The 22,548-nt window shown below is 44.5% G+C and overlaps 1 protein-coding gene across 7 annotated transcripts in view; it reads left to right on the forward strand.

Annotated features, from left to right (window-relative positions):
• Positions 1 to 22,548, forward strand: part of MSRA (methionine sulfoxide reductase A) — a 248,107-nt gene that overhangs the window by 149,958 nt on the left and 75,601 nt on the right. For all 7 annotated transcript variants that reach the window (XM_048517276.1, XM_048517314.1, XM_048517284.1 and 4 more), the window contains one exon: positions 7,555 to 7,661. In XM_048517276.1, the coding sequence (XP_048373233.1) occupies positions 7,555 to 7,661 (107 nt within the window). The remainder of the gene's footprint in view (positions 1 to 7,554; positions 7,662 to 22,548) is intronic.

Raw genomic sequence — 22,548 nt, forward strand, 5'->3', positions numbered from 1 at the left:
AGAGTAGAGAAAGACTAGGGAGGAAAAAGTGGGATAGCTTTCAGTCACAGAACCATCCTAGACGGTAGGTACAGGTGGTGATTCTTGACAGTTAAAAGGCAGTAAACCTTTTACAAAAATTGTAGTGTCCGTTTAGTGTCCTCCCTGTGTTTCTTCCATGTGGCTAGTCTTGAGAAGAAGCACCTGGGAACAGAGGGCAGATGAAGATGCCATTGGTACGTGGGAGAGGAAAATAGGGGATTGGGGAATGCAGAGGTGTAGCAAGGGGGGAAAGCACCCGGTGCACCGGTGCGTCTTCCACTCCCACCCCGCCCTGGAACGCCCTTGCCACACCCCCACAGGGGCGTGTGCCCGGTGTGTCGCGCCCCCCACTCCCTTGGAGCTGCGCCTCTGGGGGAATGAGTCCCTGACAGGGTGAGAAAGAATAGGAGAGCCATATGGCTTGCTGGCTGAAGGCAAGGCAGGAGGTTCGACTGAGAGTGAAGATACAACATGATTGAGTTTGAGTAGGTAAAATTTAAATCATACAGGTTGTGTCCTGAAGAAGGAATGCTTTTGTCACATGTCAGTAGTGAAAGAAGGTTCAAGTATGGAAACCAGCTCAAAATGACAGTACTCAAGTAATCCCTTCTTTTATCGGGCTAGCGACCTATGATTGCATTGGAGAGGGGTCTTAAATGTTGCACTCTGTACTAAACATATAAATCTTAGTGTACTTCATAATCTATAGTGCATTTGCTGGGAATCAAACAAAACCCCTTCAAAAAGTGCTGAGTTAGAATTTATCAAAACTAATTAATAAACACTGATTAAGTAAATCATGATGTCTTATACAGAGACTTGGATTTCTTCAGTCAGTACAATCTCCAAGGTCTGCAGGATACACTTCTTGAAAATTAGAATCGTCTGTTCTTAATATGTTTTATCAGATGACAATGTTGTACCAGACACAAAATCAATACTAGAATTGGAATTAATAGATTTTTAAACCACTTCTAGGACAGTTGGATTGGCTACCTGTTTGGCTTTCAGGCACCCTCCGAATCCTAGTGTCATGTGTTTTAAAGTGGCCAGAACTGTGCATACAGTTTAGGAAATGTTCTCTGTTTAAACCTCCCCCTTCTTTGACATCAGCAGGGACCATCTTGCTCAAATGTTCTTTTGTACAAAAAAAATGAAATTGGGGGAAAGACTGGGGCATGACCTTCTTACCATTGAACCTTCTGTAATCAAATGCCTCGAAAGGCTTATCTAATCCAAACTTTTGAGCAGTTTAGCAGTCAGGGAATCAGTTAAACAACCACAGGGATAAACAGTCCCAGTGGTGGGATCCAAAAATTTTAATAACAGGTTCCGATGGTGGTGGGATTCAAACAGTGGCGCCGCCGCACACACGCACCTCCAGTCCCTATTGGGCAGGGAGGTTGCTTTAGTAACCCCTTCTCGGCGCTCAGAAAAAATTAGTAACCACTTCTAGAGAAGTGATGAGAACTGGTTGGATCCCACCTCTGAACAGTCCCCTTTCTGCCTTCTCCCTCTCACTTAATCACCTGCCTGTTTCCAGCTCCTGTCTCCAGCAAACCAAACCCACTCTTCTTGCCTGCCTGCTCCATCCACCCAGCTGACCAACTTGATCTTCCCTCATTCAGGCAGCAAACCCAGTTGCCTGTTTTTAATTCTTTGCTCCACTTATCAGCTAGCACTAGCCCCATGTGTTTTCCCCCTAGCCACTCACATGTTTGCTTTTTCTCTTCGTTGTGGAACACAATGTCACTTGGCTACTTCCATCATTGCCTTCTTTTTGCACAGCATCTTGGGTTGCTAGCCAATTTTCTCCCAGCAATATCTGCAAATGCACAGACTTTGTTCTTTATTTGAAGGAGCAGCATTCTTTTTTTTTAAAAAAAACCTTTTAATTTTTTTTCTACAAGCCCATGTGTTTCTTTCAAGTCTTAGTATTGTGATGTTTTAACAACTGTGGCTCTTTTGGTATTTATTGTGGGTTTTGGCAAATGAGGAAGGGTTTTTAAGAAATAAATCCCTGTTTTTCTTTTAAGATTCCTCTTGATCTTGGCTGTCTATGTTTTTATATGTTTAAATGAGACATATTTAAGGTTACCATGAGTGGACTGACTGAGGGAAGTTAATGGAAGTGGGATGTACAGAGGGTGCTTTGAGACTTTGAGATGTCACACTCAAAAATGTTCTTGCTTTAGAATTTCTTCTCTACAAAGTTCAACCTTCATTATTGCTTCCAAAATTGTCCATCCTTCATTATTGTTGTTCATCCTTCATTATTGCTTCCGAAATTGGACTTTTTCTTGCTCATTGTGTTAATGGATTTCAGTAACTAATAGTTACCCAAGCTGCTACCGGACACAAATGTAGCTCTAATAGTTACCCCAAGAATTTTACACCAAACATCAGTACTCGTTCTCTCTCTGTGTGTGTGTTCCTGTGTCATAAAGTTGCTTCAGACTTACAGGCACTTTATGAATTAATGATCTCTGAAATGTTCTATCGTTAACAGACTTGCCCAGGTCTCACAAGCTGAGGGGCAGTGTTTTCCTTGATCGAGTCCATCCATGTCATGTTGGGTATCTCTCTTTTCCTGCTGCTTTCAACTTTTCTGGCATTATTGTCTTTTCCAGTAACTGTTGTCAACATGGTGTAGTGGTTAAGAGCAGTGGCTTCTAATATGAGAACCAGATTTAATTCCCTGTTCTTCCACATGAGTGGCAGACTCTAATCTGGTGAACTGGGTTTGTTTCCTCATTCTTCCATATGTAGCCTTCTCAGTGACCTTGGACTAGTCACGGTTCTTGCAGAACTCTCTCAGCACCACCTACCTCACAAGATTCCTTTGACTTCTTGGTTGCAGACTCCCTTGTGGTTGATGATGGAGCCAAGAAACGTTCAACTCTTCAGGGATGTTCTTAAGTTGTATTTGGTACTGTGAATGTTTTGGTGTTTTCTTCAGCTTTATTCTAATTTTCAGTATTAACGCTTCACGATCTGTGCGGTAATCAGCTCCTAGTCTTATTTTCGCAAAGAGAATAGAGTTTCTTCATCTTAAGAACATAAGAACATAAGAACAAGCCAGCTGGATCAGACCAAAGTCCATCTAGTCCAGCTCTCTGCTACTCGCAGTGGCCCACCAGGTGCCTTTGGGAGCTCACATGCAGGATGTGAAAGCAAAGCTGGCCTTCTCGCGGCTAAGCTGCCCTGAATCCACCTGGTCTGTTAAGGCATTTGCAATCCTGTAGATCAAGGACTGGATCAAAGATTGCAGCTATAACCTGATCTCCGCCTCTCCGTCCATAAATCTGTCCGAAGCCCCTTTTAAAGCCTATCCAGGAGTTAGTTGGCTATCACTCTCTCACTCTCCTGTGGTAGCAGTATCTTCCAAACACCAATCAAGCACGCGTTTGAGTGAAGAATTGTTTCCTTTTATTACAGTCCTAATTCTTCCCCCCAGCATTTGCTAAATGAAGTGCCCCTTGGTTCTAGACAATGTGTAGCGTGAAGAGAGAAGCCATTCTCTCTGCCAACATTCTTTTAGGTACTCCTGCCCATGCGCATAATTTTAGTAGACTCCTCAAATCATATCCCCCCCCTCAGCGCCCAGCCTTCCAAAACCAGTAAAGAGTCCCAAACGCTTGTGTCTTCTCTCCTTTTCATAGGGGAGGTGTCTCCAACTCTTCAATCATCCCTTGTTGCCCTTTCTTGCTCTCCGCACTTTCTTTTTTTTCTATCTCTGCACCTCAATATCCCTTTTTGAGATGTGTGACTCAGAACTGGACATAGTAATGCTCAAGGTGCTGGTCGCATCTAGCGCTGCTGCTTTATATATAAGGGGCGATGACACCTTTTTTTGCAGGTTTTATTATCAATTAAGCACCTTTCTAATGATCCCCAAAGTATAGAGTTTGCCTTTTTTCCGCTGCCATGCATGTACTGAGCTGATCCATCTCCATGGAGCCACTCAACTAAGATTTTAAATCCCTCTCCCATGGTCATAATGACTTGGATAGCACTGACCCCTGTGAAGCGCAGTATGTGAAGTTTGGATTCTTTGGCCCCTATGTTGCACCTCACTTTTACATTTTGCTACATTGAACTGCATTTGCCATTTCTGGAGCCCACTCCTACCTAATTTATCATGGTCCTCTTTGCAGCTCTTGCGTGAATCACTTTTGTGAGTTCTCCATCACTACACTTGGCATAATTGGGTATCATCTGCAAAACTCAGCCACTCACGCTACTACTCCAATTCCCTACTTCCAGGCTGGGTTCATTTATGGGAATAGGTTAAAGAGCACTGGTCCCAAAAGCGGATCCCCTGGGGACAATTCACTCGACCACATCTCTCCATTGTGAGAATTCTCCCCATTTTACACCCACGCCCTTTGTTTCCCTGACTCTCGAACCAGTTTTTAAATCCATTAGGAGGACTCTCCCCTCTTATTCCTTTCAGCCACAGCTGACACATCTCAGGTTAGGAGTAGAATGAGATGCTAGGAGTAGAATGAGATGTCCCTGAAGAAGAAGAGTTGGTTTTCTCTCCCTTTTAGAAGTCTCAAAGCAGCTTAACATCACTTTCCATTCTCCTACCCACAACTGACACCTTGTGAGGTAAGCGAAACTGGGAGAGTTCTGTGAGAACTCTGACTAGCCCAAGATCACCCAGCAGCCTTCATGTGGAGGAATGGGGAAATGAACCTGTTTTATCATATTAGAGTCTGTTGTTAACAACTATGCTGCCACCTTGGCCTTCCTTACCTCACCTCCCAAAGTGGCAGCAGTCTGCCTTTGTATGCTATAGTGATGGATGACCACAAAGTTTTGGACTGCTGTTGCAGTACAATTCAGAACTCATACAGTTCAGCAGAGCTGCAACAGTGCAATATGGGAACATGTACATTCACCGGGTTGTATGGCCGTGAGATATGTCACAGTTCATAAGCAGGGAATGTTTCTGTGCAGTACTGTACCTTTCTAAGGTATGCTTCTTTTTCACTGTTTGGCATCTGTTATCAGATCATGCTGATGTAGCTAGCTATATGTTCAGCCGAAAAGCTTCTAGAATGACAAGTGTGCCATGGCCTTTCTCACTTCTGAGTGCAGCATAAAAGGCCCTTCCATAAAAGGAGCAGCAGTGGCGTAGGCGGTTAAGAGCTTGTGTATCTAATCTGGGGGAGACTCAGTTTGATTCCCAGCTCTGCCAGCTTTCTTGAGGATTGTGGAGGCTTATCACGGGGAATTCAGATTAGCCTCTGTACACTCCTGCCACACACGCTTCTTTAGTTAAGTGACTCTTGGGCTAGTCACAGCTTCTCAAAGCTCTCTCAGCCCCACCTACCTCACAGGGTGTTTGTTGTGAGGGGAAGGGGAAAGGAGATTTGTAAGCCTCTCTTTTTTTGAGTCTCCTGCAGGAGAGAAAGGGGGGATATAAATCCAAACTCCTCGTCCTCCTCCTCCTCCTCCTCCTCCCCCTCCCCCTCCCCCTCCTCCCCCCTCCTCCTCCTCCTCCTCCTCCTCCTCCTCCTCCCTCCCTCCCTCCTCCTCCCTCTTTCCTTCTTTCTCCTTCCTTCTTCTTCTTTCCTTTCCTTTTCCTTCTCCTTCTTCTCCTCTTCTTCCTTCTTCTCCTTTTCCTTCTTCTTCTTCTTCTTCTTCTTCTTCTTCTTCTTCTTCTTCTTCTTCCTTCTTCTTCTTCTTCCTTCTTCTCTTCTTCTTCTTCATCTTCTTCTTCTTCTTCTTCTTCCTTCTCTGTTCTTCTTCTTCCTTCTCTCTCTCTCTTCTACTACTCCTGCCTGTCGGGTTTTATGGAAAGAGTTTCCTTTTTCCATCAAGGGGCAGGGCTGTTACCATCTCCAGTGCCCCATTTCCCACCTTTGTAGGATTAGTTTCTAGGAATGGCAGTGTATTTTGATCAGAGTAAATCTTGGAGATTCAATGGGTTTTCCTGTCTCTGTTGTTGCTCTTTTTTTTAATATTGTAGGCTTCTTTTGATTTTATATTGAGTGAAGAAACAGCTGCATAAAAGTGCCTTAATAAGTTTTTTTTTAAATATGGCTGTTAACTGGCATTGACTTATATTAGTGGTCTGGCAGATCATTGTGCATAGTATTCTGAATCACACAGGTGCAATGATTCTCCTGCCCGTCTGAAATCTCGTTTTCCTCCCAAAGCCAAAGGAACCACAACCTATGGCCCTTTATGCATGCAGTACTCCTCCCCCTGAGGCTGTTTACTCCCCAGTGGGGTCTCCACACATGTCTTTGTTGTTACGCACTCCATGTAAATGTCTTGCTAATGATTCCCCTGGTAGCCCAGTAAATCATTTTGGGTTCCCCTGCTCTTTGGGTCAGGAGGTTGTTTTCCACTTTTTTTTTTAAACAAATTGTTGTTTCTGCAATAGATCCAAAGTGGTTTAAAAAAGAAAGAAGCCCTATTGATCCCCTGGAAATGCTGGCTGAGGAGAAGAAGAAAAGAGTTTGGATTTGTAAAGAGACTGAAAGGGGCTTGCAAACTCTTCCTCTCCCCACAACAGACACTTCTGTGAGTGCAGGGTGGACAGGCTGGGAGAGAGCTCCTTGAGGAGGAGTCAAGTGGACTAGTCCAGGGTCACCCAGCAGGCATGTAGGAGTGGAGAATAGGTCAATTTCCTGCAGGTGAATGCCGGTCCTAGCAGTGAACATACATTTCCTTCGGGTCAGATTTCCAGGTGCACCCACATTTTACCTTCTCTGGACCTTACTGTGCCGCCGATCAGATACACAGTTTGTGAAAGCAAGTGAAGTGTGATGCTTTCCCTGCCTGCACAAGAAATTTGAAGCAGACCAGTGTGCATTTTGCTTCCTTTGGATCCACTCCTCCCCACCTTCCTCTGCCCACTCAGGAGAAGTCCCACCCAACCATCATAGTGTAGTGGTTAAGAGCAGGTGGACTCTAATCTGGAGAACCAGGTTTGATTCCTGGCTCCTCCACATAAGCAATGGAGTCCTATCTGGTGAACCAGATTTGTTTATACTGAGCCAGCATAGGAACTTCTTTCTTGTAAAAGCTGCTCAGGATGCCTGGGAAAATCTGCTAAGCCAGCTTTGTGGTAGAGTGCGTCATGTTTCTCACTTTTCCAGATAAGCACCTTCCAGGCTGGGTGCATGAGAGGACTTGAATAGCCTCTTTAAAACTGGATTCTTTGAGTGATTTCCAGTGCCCCACAAATGTTTTAGGAGAGTCTTGATTTCGATAAATTAAACCAAGGCACACGAAACAATCACTCATCTGATTTTTCTTAGTACCTTACAGCTGTACTTGTCTGCTGGTGGTGTCAAGTCACACATGCACGGTTCCATATCTGCTTAAGCTGAGAGTGCCATACACTTGGATAGCAAAATGTGGGTGCTCTAGCTGGCAATTTTAGCGCTTTGTTAATGTTAGAAGGAAGACAAAGCTGGATTGTTTGTAAACTGCGGTCCTGTGGGTGTTCAGATGGAAGACAAGACACTAACCCACCAATCTCTTTCTGTGTTTTGTCTCGACTTTTCCCAGGAATGCGGCAGGGGAATGATGTCGGCACGCAATATAGATCTGCCATCTACACCTACTCCTCAGAACAGATGGAAGCCGCCCTGAGATCAAAGGAAGATTACCAGAAGGTAATGTGGGGCAGGGGCAAACCACCTCTGTTTGCTTTTTTGCCTTATAATCCCCAAAGGGGTCACCATGAGTCAGCTGTGACTTGATGGCACTTTCTACCACCAGTATGAAGCAGGACATGCAGTTATGGGACTTCCAGGCTTTTCATGAGCTCCTTACTGTTTTTGGAGATGTCATGTCAGTTTTAGCCCTCAGCCCATGCATTGTTGAAAAGATTCTCCAAATTCCAAATGCCGAGCATTAGTTTTCTAAACTGCTGGGACTAGATGCCCGATAGTTTCCCTGTCTGCTTGTTATCTTTAAATACTTTCCATCAGAGATCATTTTGGTCTTGATATACCATTTTGTAGCCTCGAATATGGCGGAAGAGAGAATTTGCCTCTTGGTATTGTGAACACCATACTGATGTCACTTCTTATTGGTGGCAACTGCTGATTCCCCCGTGATGTTGGCATTCATAGGACGTACTTCCAATCTCCTCTTCCTCTCGGTGCATTTGAAACTATGGAGTGTTATCCTTTTCTCTAAAAAGCTTTGCAGGCAATAAACAATTGAGAGTTGTTATTCAAACCTTCAGCCAATTTTCCCCATGTCCATTTGCTTACTTGTACAGTTCTGCCAAGGAATGGAACCGTGGTGTTGTAGCCAGAGGATTCTGGGGGCAGTCTCCCCAGGAGTCGTCAAGATGAGGATACTCAAGAAGTTCGTGATCAGAGCCTACCATTTCCCAATAGGGCAGCCAACAGAGACACATATTCTCTCAAGTGATATATTATCATATATTCTAATCACCAAGTTGGCCAAATCTGAAAATACTTAAATCCAGCGACAGGAACTGTGAACAGACAAGATAGTTCTTTCTACAAACCTGTTCATAAATGGCGGCTGTGAACTTCTCTTTCTGGCTGACTTTGGCCTCTGGCCTGGGTGGAAATCGCCCCGTCAAGTTAGGGCTCTGGTGGGACTTTGTCATTAGTTCTGCAGGGCATCCAGAATAGAGGTATTCTGCCTGGCCCATGGTTGAGGACTGCAACGGTATTGAGTTGGCCTCCCTTTACTCTCCCCCTCTTATTTTAGAACCCGATTAGGGCAGGATATAGATTTATAATGAGGATCTGATTGTTGTTTTACATTTGGTTGAAACAGTTGTAATCTGCCCTGAGCCCATCAGGGGAAGGGTGACCTATAAGCCAAAATATAATAAAAATTAAATACATAAATATCCCTGACCTACCTCACAGGGTTGTTGTGAGCATAAAAAGGAGAAGAGAATGATGTGATTGCATGCCATGGCTTCTGTCCAAATACTACTTTTCTGTTCATGAAAAAAAAATCTTTTCTATTTGTGACTTTCTCCCTCGTCTCTCAAATGGGAAAAACTAAGATCCATGTGCTAAGTCCGCTTAGGGTTGCTGCAAAATCCGAGCTATCCAGCCATTGGTTATCTCTTGTAACTCTTTGTTTGTAGAAAACAAAAGTAATGTGAAATCTGCTCTTGAATTCTCTTCAAGCAAAGCAGCCAAAACAGTAAATGCTCTTTGATAGTACTTAACTTATAAAATACTTGCATTTTGTAATCATTAAAACAGTTTAGGGGTGAACATGATAAGGCAGCATTGTAGCATCTTATTCTGTGGCTTCTTCAATTATTTCTAGGCTTTCCCTCAAGGCTGAGGGATTTAACATTATTATTCTCTCCATTGTATTGCTGGCTAGGCTGGTTCTCGTAATATCTAATTCCTGTCTTAGTACCTAGAGGTAACTTTGTACGGGGAAGTTTTCCTTGGTGGAATAATAATACAAAGCTTACATTTAAGTCATTATGCTTACGGTTTTGTGTCATCTCAGTCTCTGGGTACCTCGAATCTGGGTCTACAGAAGGGTTAGGCCCATTGGACTTGGAAAAATGTTGGAATCAGCAGACTTTGACTCTCTCGTAGGGCCTTAATTTCTATGGACGATCAGCTTCTCTGCCCCCTGGTGTGCTCAGGTTGGAGCTGGCTTTGTCCTCCTTGTCTGCTTTGGGCTGCCAATCTGGATGTAGAAGCACTAGCGTGTGACTGACTGATAGAAGGTGTTAAAGTCACCGTGGTATCAGGCAAGTGTCTGTTCCCTGATCCCAAGTGGCAGCTTGCATTGTAAGGACTTCTCTGTTTTCAGTCAATCTTTTTGTTTCTCCTCCTCTTCCTCCCCCTTGCTGACTTGCTAGCTTTCCATGTACAGAGTTTTTCCCTGCCTGCAATTTAGACATGATGACACTATGTTAAGCAGTTATATCTTGCCTTTTCTCTATGATGCTCAAGTGATCCCAAGTGGTCAGATTTCCTGGTGTGTATTTTAACTTTAAAAAGCAGCTGAAGTGGGTGGTTTGTATCAGGGCCATAAAGCTGGGATGGGGGGGAGGCCCTCAGAGGCGTAGCTGCAATGGGGACATTCAGGGGTGGCTCTCACTCTGTGACGCCACCATTGCAGCTTCACGGGTTGGGAGCAAGCAGGGCATATCAGGGTGGGGCATTTCGGAGCGGGGCATTTGGGAAGTTTATGCCTTGGGTGCAGTTCCCCCTCCCTTCGTCACTGGGGGGACTGATGAACCATTCCTCCCCAGTTAATATGTACTGCCCCTCCCAAGGTACTGTTGGCACCAGAAGGGAGACAAGGTAGGAATGATATGAGTGCCTTTTTTTTGTTTTGATGCTGCACTAGTAACTTGTGGGTGGGAGCAATTTCTACTGTGGAAAAGTGTGTCTGTGCATATGTGTAGTAAGGGTTAATTTCTCCTGCCCCAGCACCCTATTCCCAGTCCAAATCTTGTCTGCCCCTGCCTCCACAGCTGCTTTTAAAGACCAAATTATGTGTCCGAAGATCTGATCACTGATTCCTAATGTAATGTGTTTATTCCCCTCATGTCTTTATGGTTGAAGTTCTGTTGCTTCTTCATCCATCTGTACTCTACTGATCTCTTCTTCACAGTTTGCTCTTGAGCTTTCTCCTTGATTCCTCTGTCATTTAACATTCTTTCCTTATAGCGCAGTATGCCATCATTCCTATACCATTTCCACTATTTATCTGCTCAGAAATCTGTTGGAGGATTAATTCACTAGGAACTACTCAGCTAGGTTCTTGAATTTGGATTTTTTCCCCAGACATTTCCCTTGTAAGTAAAAGTGAGCCTTTTTCTTTCACCCAAAACTCTGCAGTAAACACACATTGAAGACAGTGGCCAGACTGTGCCTCTGCCACTGCTTCCAGATCTCTCCTTTTGTCTTGGCTTTTTGCTCTTCTCTTATGCCTTTACCATACTCTCTTTTCTTGCTCTGTCTCTGCCTTTGTTTCCCCTTGTGATCTATTCCTTCATTTTCCAGGCAGCACAGCTGGGGCAGCTTGTTCTCAAAGCTAGGGAGAGGCTGTGAAGAGGTAGCCTTGATAGCAGGTTGGGGTGCAACGATGTCCTGAGCCAGCATGGTACCAGCTTTCTACTGGTTCACAGGGTTTTTCCACCTGGAGGTTCCCCATGAACGCAGTTTAAGAACCACTGACACAGCCTGTCTCAAACTCAAATGCAATTTTCAGTCTCTGGGGACTACGTGGGATTGTGTGTGTAGGGCCGCTAACATCCAGGTTGTAACTGATCTCCCCATGAAGTTCCATGAAGTCTCCATGGAGATCAGCTCCATGGGAAGTTCAGCATGCTGGCAGGGATGATGGGAACTTTGTAGTCCATACATCTGGAGGGCTGCGAAGTTTGACACTCCCTGCTGCTCCTGAGAATGGGACTGCTTTTGAAGGTGGCCTCGAAGCTATACTCACTGAAGTCCCTCCTGCCTTTAAACCCTGCCCTCCCTCAGGGTCTCCAGTCCCCCCTAAACCTCCTCCAGAAATTTCCAACCCGAAGTTGGCTACCTATGATGAATATGTTGCCCTATGTATACAGACAGGTTACACAGTCTCTGTGCATTGTGGATCTTTGGAGGGCACATTTAAAACCATTTAGTAGTATCTTGTGCATTAACCTTGCAGTTTCCCAACTCCAAAGAAGCTCGGGGTGTGCCTGTGCTGATTCTGGCACAGAGAGAGCTGAATGTGTTCATGCTAGGGGAATCTTTATGGATTTCACCTATAGCTCTTGCACACTTCTAAGCTCCAAGTACCTTTGGCTGGGGAGGAACTGTGGTGGCATTAATATGTGTGTTTTTCTAGGCCTATCCTCAGCCAAATGGTTCCAGTTGTGTGTCCTCTTGCTTTATTTCTCGTGTTGATGTACCGATTTCTCTTACTATGTCAATTCGTTTCCACTATATCTCTTGTGTGATCATCCCCCCAACCTTCCTTGTCATTATCTCTTCCAAATGTGCAAATTGGTGTTAAATATCAACTGCCATAGCAAATAAACATCCAAATTATTCAATGGCATTTTATTACAGCAGAGGGGGAAAGCTGCTGTAATTGACCCGCCTGCTGTAAGATGTGAAAATCCAGAATTATGACCAAGGGAGATCCTGGTTTATTTCATTGCCCTCTGGTGGCCCTGGGACAAGACTGCAGCACGGTTAAGATAGAGCAGCTGACACGCTTTTTTAAAAATCTCGGTGCAGAAAATTTACCATGGCCTCAGTTAACTGTTTCCCATTATTTATGAAAACAGGATAATATTTTGAAGTTGAGAAAGTTTACCAAAACCACACTAAGAAAAAAAAATGCAAGCTTTCTTTTCTGCATTTTGCGTGTTTCATTTTGCAGCTTGCGACATATGTTGGTTTAAATTCTAGATGAATCCCATTTCAAACCCCTTGTATGCAAATCCATGTTTGGAGCTGAGTTCGGTCCAGCGTTGCTTGTGGGATCAAGACCTGACAGAATCCAGAATAGACAAGAACATGCTAAAAGCCACCCTGCCTGGTAAACAAAGGTGCTGTCTAAACGTGACAGAGCAGGGCAAGGCCGTGGGTTCACTGACTGAGCACTATTGTTTTGCAGGTAGCGAAAGTGGGATGGATCACGTGCTGGGGCCGTCAAGTGGCAGCTGTGCGCTGGAGCAAATGGACTTCATTGTTTCTATGGCTTTGACATCAGGCAGAATCACATGAGAAAAGCATCCTCGATATGGGGAACAAATAGGAATCTAGAGAAAGGCAAGAATACAGCATTACTATAACAGAAGGTCAGCCAGCTGGCAGCCTTTTTCTGTTTTACTTTTATTTAATATAGGAGGTTGTTAGAGAGAATGCAGCCAGTTTCTATCGGCACCCAAACCACTTCCATACAGCTTGTGTGTATCCAAGCAGGAAATGGGACCGAGTCCCTGACACATACCACGGGCATAATAACATACGGGTGTTGCTAGGTCTTTTCCCTGGGACTTGGCCTCCCACCTAAGCGAGGGACAGTGGCTCCAACACTGGCAGAGCACTCCAGCTTCTGGCATGGAGACGGTCTTGTGGTTCAAAACCCTCCCAGAATCTAAAGTTAAAAGGCTCCAGGGATGGTGGCGGTGCGGATGGCGAACCTTTCTACAAGACTGGGAGTGCCTAAGCATTGCAACCCAAAACCACCTATCATTTGTATTACTGCAAAGTACCAACACTGCAATTCTTAACTTTGAATAATCGAGGTTTTAGTTTAGGAAAAAAAAACAGCTATTGGCCCAAGGCGGCTAAGCATCTAGTGTAAGGGTGCCTATGGTAGCTTAAACTCAGCAACAATTTCGAATGTAAGTGAATCCAATGACCCTTGAGTGCGGTTTATACAGAAGCGCTGTGCTTCCCATTGTCGTAAGTGTAAAACCGAGCTTTTACTCCCCAGGTGGGAAGGATCGCCCAGGCTAGCTCCTTTAGGATGTGTGTGTGGGTGTGTGTGATTCTCTCCACTTCCCCAATATGGTGAACTCGCAACATGTGCCCACAGAAAGGGCTCTGAGCGCCACCCACTGGCAATTGTAAGGGTTTGGCAATTCCAGTCACAATAACAAGACCTCGAGAATGGCTTCAGGAGCCTTTATTAGAACTGTCGTCTCTGACTTCCTATGGCTTGGTAGTAGCTGAGACTGAAGCCCCAGCCCTGGCCCCAGTGTATAAACTCTTTACAGTTGGCAGCCAGGTTAACCCCCCACCTTGGCGCTCCCCCCCATATTAGCATGAGAAAGGACAGCTTGAAGACAGCTGCGTAGATACATTGTTGTTTTGGGATGGCTTGGCTTCTCCCTGGAAGGGCGACAGGGGAGAGTCAGGTGGACTTGCATTCTACTACATACTACTGCAGTAATAAAAGGCAGGGCCTCTGGCCTTGGGCAAGTACCTTAATACAAGTCCAGGTTGCAAGCCAGACATTACGCCCAGGTACATGGTTCTTGCGCTTTTTTTGGCAGGGGCCCAGGTCGGCGTGAGGGCCTGAGCAGGCACCTCGCGCTTAAGCCATAGGTCTCGCCACCACTGATGTAGGTAGGTGGTGATGCAAAAGACTTCTCCGCCTGAGACTCCTAGGAGAACCGTGGCCAGGGGTCTGAGTATGCAGGGACTGTCCTCGATGGGCCAAGGTCTGATCTCAGTAGAGAGTAGGAATTTGATGAGACTCTCCTAGATGTTCATGTTATGGCTCACTTTATCAGGCTCCCCTGCCAGGCATGGGCCAATTGGCCATGCTGGCAGGGCTGATGGGAATTGTACTTCCTATGAACATCTGGAGTGCCATAGGTCTTACCTCACCAAGCAGGTATAAGGCATCTTCCTGTGCTCCAGCGTATTTATCTTCCTGGCAAGCCAAGCAGAACTGCTGCTTCCCCTCCCTGCACTAATTGGCAGTTGCTGCAGAAAACAAGTTGAAAAACTGGATGTGTGCACAGTCTCTTAAGGTGGACTTTAGGGGAACATTTATGCCTGCTATGTAAACACATCCGTTTGAATTTCTGTGTGCCAAATGTGGGCATTAAAAACATTAAAACACACACGTTTTAAGCACTTTGTAATTGATTTGTTGCGTTGCATTCAGTCCCTGCAAAATATCGAAAGCATGTGTATCATTGTGGGATGTCTCTCTAGGCTTTCAAGCAACTGTATATTTTTCATCTCCATTGAATAGTTATGTCAAAAAGGTTTTTTTTAAAAAAATATTTAAAATAAATAAATAATTTTATATGTATAGATTGTCTTTTTTAGGAGGAAATTCATAGAGGCTTAGGAGCAAACTTTTTTACACTTCCCAAAGCCACCCTTCACTCCCAAGTTGTTATTAATTAATTAATAGAAGCAAATTCCAATTAGGGAAGGGCAGTGTTGGAAGGCAGTTTGGCATGACAGCTGTCAGAGGGAATATAAAAGAGACCATAACTCAGTGAGTAGGAAAGTTTATTGTTAAATCACTCTTCTTTCCATTCCTTACAAAAAAGAGCCCATTTGGAGGTTTGGGTGTTATTATTTGAGACATTTCTATCATGCCAGGAAGTTATGCCCTCAGTCTTGAAGAGGCTTGTAACCAGAGAGGTGGGATCCAGCAGGTTCTCACAGGTTCCCGAGAGTAGGTTACTACCCCATTATTTGTGCTGAGAGGGGGGGGCTACTAATTGCAGATTTTGCCACGCGATTTTGGCGCTAGTTACCTCCCTCCTGTGCAGCAGTAAAGTGCGCAGAACTCTGAAGCAGTCTAGCAGGAGATGCACCGTGTGTGTGGCAGCCTTCGCACCTCCGCGCATTTGTTTCCCTGCCCAAGGATTTCGCATGGCAGAAAGGCTGCCAGCGCGCCCTGCTACAGCCCCGCCTTGCGGAATGCCATGCCCCCCGGAATGCCCGCCGCCACTGGCCACTGCCCCTTATCGTGCCCTCACTTAGCCCCATAGGGCCACGCCTACAGCTCTTGGAATCCCACCACCATGGGGAACTCTGTTACTGCAAAATTTTGGATCCCACCACTGCTTGTAACTGTAATCCTAGGGTTAGCTCCTTGAGGTTCTCCAAGGAGAAGGCAGATTTATTCTTCGTGTGCTCAGACGAACTGTGTTCCTTGTTCACATACTGGCACAGCTAACAGTTTCTGCAGCTTAAACTTGGTAATTCTATCTCCAGTTATATTTTCTTACAGGGAGGAGACCAAAAAAAGAGAAGTCCTTCATGGTATTCAGATAACAGTATCTAATTCGCATGGAAATGGGCTTCAAAATAGGTTCACATATAACTCGAGACTAGTGTCCATTTATCTAGTACAATCTCTTTGAAGTGTTCTTGCAAAAGCACAGCTGCATTTGGCTACAAACATGCTCTCTTTGCTCTTGGGATTCCGCAGTAGAGAGTTTTATAGGTTCATTACCATCATTAACCTGCAAGTTTTAACAGAAAATGTTAGAAAGGGGGGGACATTCTTCTTACTATGACGGTGGTTGAAGGCTAACTTTTAAAATGGGTCAGGTTTACTTTATGCACGGATTTCATTATTAATGAAACTATTCCTTTTGTTTTGGAAAGAGATCTTTTTCGTGGTGCCCTGGTTGGAACAAGAAAATATAAAACATAATTCCCAAAATGCCAGTTTGTTGTGCATTTGAAACTTTAAAAAAAAAGAAAGAAACTGAGCATTTTTCCCCCTCTCTCTCTTTCAGATTGACTCTGTGCCTCTGGTGGGGACATTTAATTCTGAATGTGATCTGCCTCCCCCTCTTCTCCTTGCCTGCTCCCTCCCTTCCTTCCAACACATTTATCTTCCTTCACGTGACACGTTAAATGTGCTGCAGAGCAGCAGTGGGGTTGCCATGGTAGCCGGCCTAGGGAACGTGCCCATTGGCTGCATCCTCGGGAGGAAGAAGAAAAGGCCTGCCATGTCAGGGGTCGCATGTGCCTGCCTGCCATTGTTTCCTAACAACTCTGCGCCGGGTATATATTAATAGACAATGTCAGGGAAGGGCACCATTCAGGGGTCACTTGAATCCGCTAGCTGCGTATCGCCTGCTTGGCTTGGCCAGTCCACTCAAGAGTCCCTTTCTCCTGCCCCCCACTGATGTCATTAACTTGACTCCTCAAGGATGGATACATTGCCCAAGGATTAGTAGGGTCAAGGGGCCAGTGGAATAGCCGCTAAGCAGGGCATGCGACTCACTTTGTTCTTACATCCCCTCTATGTTTCCTTTGTCCGCTTCTAGGATTCCAGCTTTAAATGTACACAGGGCCTTTACTCCTGCCAGTTCAAATGGCGGAAATGCAGATGACAGGCCTCAGATATTATAATTAACTTCCATTTACCGCACAGCTGTCATCGGAATTGCTATGACAATTGGAGAACCGAGAGGGCCTTTCTGCACCTGGACCAGATTTAATTTTAAACTCCTTTGATCTTCTCTCTCTCTAAATTACATTCTGACAGTGCTTCATTTGTAAAATAAATATTTGAGGTTTTAAAGTACGAACTTCACATTTTCAATATCTGTGCAACAAATTACACAGTCCCCCCCCCCCAGCTGCAGCTGTGGCTGATCAATGATGAGGGGAAAGCACTTTGTGCATGACCAGAGGCATGTTATAGTCTTCAGTTGTCTTGGCAATTCCAAAGAATGTATCTCTGTTATTAATGGAATTATTCATTCTGAGATTGCTAAATTCTTGAGGCTGGGGGTGGGGGGTGAGTGGGAAGATCCTCTCTGGCAAGTGTGATGCAGGTCAACTCCGAATTGCCGTATTTATTAGAAAAAAAAAAGGAAGGCAACCTCTGAATGTAAAATGACACCCTCTTACGTTATGGTATACCTTCCAATATTTCTACAGTAAGGCATTACCTAACTTGTGTGCAAATATAAGACAACCCTCCTTTTTAAAAATGGCGTATCTGGAAACATGGTCGTGATTCCTGAAAATGGCTGCCACATCTCAAAAAAGGATAATTGAAGAGATAGAAAAAAGTGCAGAGAAGGGCAACTCCAGGGATGATTGAAGGATTGGGAGCACCTTCCTTAAGTGGGAGGAGAGAGGCTGCTGCGATTTGGGACTCCTTTAGTTCTGGAGGAGAGACGCCTGAGGGGGGGGATAAGGATTGAAGTCTATAAAAAAATTATGCATGGGTAGAAACTGCTGATGACAGAGAGAAGTCGCTCTCTCTTCTCAAGCAATACTAGGAACCAGGGGCACTCTATTGAAAAATGCTGGGGAAGAATTCAGGGACTACTAAAAAGGAACACTTCTTCACTGCTAAACGGTGATTGGTGTTTGGAATATGCTGCCACAGGCAAGGTGGTGGGATGGCTTCACAATTTCAACCTGGATAGCTTTAAAAGGGGCAAAGGGCTTGGACAGATTTATGGAGGAGAAGTCGATTTATGGCTACCAATCTTGATCCTCCTTGATCTGAGATTGCAAATGCCTTAACAGACCAGGTGATCGGGAGCAACAGCCGCAGAAGGCCATTGCTTTCACATCCTGCATGTGAGCTCCCAAAGGCACCTGGTGGGCCACTGCGAGTAGCAGAGTGCTGGACTAGATGGACTCTGGTCTGATCCAGCAGGCTAGTTCTTATGTTCTTATGTTCTTACCTAGTCTTGCATGGTGGTAAATACAGTATGTGATAATACTCTAGTGCACACTACTGGGCCTTTGTGGAGTACATCATCTTCTCCCCCCAGCATTGGTGTTGCATTGTATTTGCTCAGAATACAGTTGCAGACAGTGCTTGGAAACTGGAGCGAGAATTGTGGGCAGGGGTTTTTTTTGGGGGGGGGGGTTGCAATGCAGGCTGTGGCATCATGGCACTCCCAGCAAAAAACAACAGTAGTGATGAAGGTAGCTACCCTATGTTCCAGTTTTTTTTTACCAGCAGAGATCTGATGCTACATATGGTGGTGCAGGGCTTCCCCCTCCCCCCTCAGTGTTTCTCAGAGTGGTGGTGGGGGGGGTCAGGGGATCCCCATCCCCTGCTCTGACCAAGGGCATGGCAGTCTTTAACTGAGGATGATCAATCCAAGATCACTCAGTGAATAGTATGGCGTGTTTTGAATTTCAGTCTCCCCAGTCCTTGGAGAAACAGTGGCAATACAACACATGCCGGACCTCTCCTTCCCACTTGCCTGCACCATACACCGGCTGCCTGTGTTGTGATCAACATTAGCAGTTAAACTCTCTGTTTTAAACAAGTTCTGATGTTCTTTTACCTTTGATGGTTTTCCCTATGAGTCTGTTTGTTGTACTATAACATGACTCCTTGCTGCTCCAGTGACATAGGGCATAGTAGTGGAACCTCCCTAGTTTCTCACTTGGTAATCCGTCTGAAAAGAATCGATGAAAACCAAAACCAATGAAAACCGAGGCAAACTTTTCCATAGGAATCAATGTAAATCCAATTAATCCGTTCTAGGTTAACTCCAAAAAAACATACTCAAAAAAAACATACATTTTGGTGGAATAAACATAGTGCTGTGAATATTGGAAAAACAGTAAATAAACAATAACAACACTAGGGACCCAGCTTCAGAGCCAGTGTGGACCAAATGGGTCGCGACCAGAAAGCTGGGTCCAAAAGAGGTAATTCCTGGTTGTTCTTGTCAGCCTTCTTTAAAATTTGTCTGAAATGGGGCAAGAGCATTGTCACTTAAACAGGGTTGCGAGTGACATCGTGGCCTGGGCAAATTAGCTTTCTCTCTTGTCTGGGTGATTTTTCTCCACAAACCCTTGCACCTCACTGCAAATTGATGAAAACCGAGGCAAATCAATGAAAACCGAGACAAATTTTTCACTGAAAAAATCGATGAAAACCGAAACCGATGAAAACCGAAGGCAATGAAAACCAAGGTTCCACTGTATCTAAAATATGTATGTATCAAAGGTAGCAAGACTTCATCTCTTCTACCCACACTCCCTTTTTCAGGGATATTATAGAACAGCGCATATTTTGTACTCATACCAGTATGGGGCAAAGGAGGAGCCCTTTAGACCCAGCTGAGATATGTATTTCTCAGCTGCTCAGAAGTAACCAAGAGCTGTTCCTGTTGAAGCTCTCTTGAAATGAGTGAGACCAGATTAAGTGTACATGATTCTATGTGACAGTCGTGTATATCTTTGTCAGATTTCCACATTCCTTTGGCATATGTTTTTCTATCCTTCGGGGGTTTTCAAAATAGATTTTAAAGTGTTCAGGCAGTGTCTGGCAAATTCAGTTCTTAAAAGAAAGAGTTGGAATTGTGCTCCTTCCCTAACAAGTTAAATCATTTTTGGGAGAAACATGAAAACATCTTTTTTTTTTCTTTGAACAGAAGTCAGTGTGAATTAAAAATAATTTTGTTGGTATTTCTGGGCTTTATGGTGTACTCTGCTCCTATGCAAATGATGGCACTCTTTTCCAGATCCTGTAGATAACAACTTTATGAAAATCTGCATTTCTCAGCAAGCTAGCAGATGAAATCTGTGCAATGTGCATTAGAGCCCCCACCCGAAATCTACTGTTTCTGATTGGAGGCAATCACAGAACACTGAGGGGAAGCAATCACCAAGCCCATATATATCCACCCTAACATTTCTTAACTGAAAGATGTGTGTCTCTTACATAGACCTGGAGGATAAACTTCAGTCTCTATTGCTGTGGCTTCATTGCTGAATCTCCTAGCTGTGTTGTGGGATTAGGATTCATAAAGAGATTTTTTTTTGAAAAGTTTTTAAAATATTTATATCCTTCATTGTCTCCTCAGATTTAAGTCAGCCAACAGAAAAATACTTTGAAAACTTTGCATAGCTGAAACACAGTTTAAAATGTAGTCAAATTTAGAGTTTACCCTCTACCAATTGCCCTCTGGAACAAAAGTATTTCATGCACTCCCCTAAAGACAGGGCAGAAAGGTAGCCTCCGTGTTCTCTCTAATGGACCATTCCAGAGGACTGGACCTACCCCAGAGAAAGTTCACAACCTAACTGTAGCCTTATTTGTGACCCTAGGAGAGGGCACTAGGAGAAAGCTGAGTGGCATTACTGGCACATAGTAGTATGGATTCAATATTATCCCCCCCCCCCCCAGAAGGGTTGCCTGCTGGCCTACCTCTTGACCATTGTCAATAGCTCTGAGTCATGCCTGCCACCCAAGTTAATTCAGTCATCTCATATTAGACATGTCTTTCTTCTCCATTACATTAGCTAGGAATCCCCTCGTCCAGTAGAAAGTTCGGGCTAGCCAGTAACAGCTTGAGTTTTGATTCTTTCATTAATGGGGTGTCGGATCCGAAAGCTCAACCAGCAGCACTGCTACACACATTTCACCAATGGGCAACGAAGCTCTAACCCCAATGCTGTTACAGATCCTAGTTCTGCACCAATTGTGGCCAATTACACAGCTTCCTGTATTCGAACCTAGTAAATTCATGGGCTTAAGAAGGGTGTGCTGAGCCCTCCATTTTCATAGTTGATTCTGCTCCCATATCTTCTTCTACCATTGACATGACAGAACAGAATTCCTTCCCTTCAGACTGGTAATTGGTTCTGCTGCTGATTCGTCTTTTGTCCCTGGCGACCCTGAAATCACAGGACTTCTTCATCAAGACAGGCAGAGTATGTTTTTCTCTCTCTTCCACGCTGGTTCCCTTTCTGAATTGACCCTCCACATCTTTCTATCTGCTCTTTTCATTTTTTAGTTTCTTCCTTCCCCCATTCTTAGCTGGTCATCCTTACAGCCAGCTGGTCTTCTCCCAGTAGCTTTCCCGCGGCAATGTCACCTCTTTCCTCCTAGCCTGCAAAACCTTCTTGTTTTAATCTTCTGTACCTTCTGGTCCTTTCTTGGGGTATCCCCACAGCAATCTCTTCTGTACAGGTTGATTTTTTTGTACTAGTCACATGTGATGAACACATCATTGGGGATCAGCTTAGTGTAGTGGAACTGAATGCCACGACTGTGCAAAAAGTGAAGGGTTTTTTATTGAATTGCCACAGATGGCTTTGTTGTTTTGAGTGATTCCATCTTATTGCCTTGTACCAATGCCCCTTTTTATATTCCGTGTCTCAGTTAGATCAGTAAAGGTTCCTTTCTGGTTAAGGACAAAAATACTAGGAAAAGTTGAAAACAGCAAAAAAAGATGAAGACCCCTCACAAGATGGATTGACTCAATCAAGGAAGCCACGGCCTTCAGTTTGCAAGACCTGAGCAAGGCTTTTTAATGATAGGGTGTTTTGGAGGTCATTAATTCATAGGGACACCGTGAGTCGGAAGGGACTTGGCAGCCCCACCCCCCTTCCTTCCTTTTCTAGAAGATTTACTGCACCATTCTGGGAATTGAGTATGGACTAGACTCAAACAATCTTCATCCTGGAAACTGTATCCTAGTCCTACATAGTTAGAGGATGCTGCCCATGTGCCTCACCTTATACAGGAATCAACATGGCTAACACAAGTACAGCAAAATAGTACAGCAAAATCCAAGAGTTCTTTGGTTCTATTTAGAATGTGCCTCAGAGAAAAGCAGAACATTTTCAGCGCAAGGTTGAAAAATACCTTGATGTCTTCTTTAATTTCTTTTGCTTATTTGCTTCTCCTTCCACGGTCTCATGCTTTCTTTCCGTCCTTCCCTTTAAATCAGTGTTTCCCAGTCTCTGGATCCTTCCTGATCCAAAAATGAATCTTGAAGCCAGTGAAAGTGGGTCCTCGGCTTTTGCAGTTTTGATTATTTGGGAATGCTCTACATTTTGTGGAGGAGATGCCCGTACAAAGTCAGTTTTGATCTGCGGGTCACCAAACCAAAAAAGGGGTTGAATCTCCACTGGGTGACCTTGGGCTAGTCACACTCTTGTCAGCCTATCCTACCTCACAGGGTTGTTGTGCAGATAAAATGGAAGAGTGGGAAACAACGTGAGCCTCTTTGGATTCCCATTGGGGAGAAAGGCAGGGTATAAATGAAATAAGTAAAACCAAATTTCTACCTTCATTGTCTTATATTGCTCTTTTCCCATC

The sequence above is a fragment of the Sphaerodactylus townsendi genome, linkage group LG01 (assembly GCF_021028975.2).
Source record: "Sphaerodactylus townsendi isolate TG3544 linkage group LG01, MPM_Stown_v2.3, whole genome shotgun sequence".
NCBI lineage: Eukaryota > Metazoa > Chordata > Lepidosauria > Squamata > Sphaerodactylidae > Sphaerodactylus > Sphaerodactylus townsendi.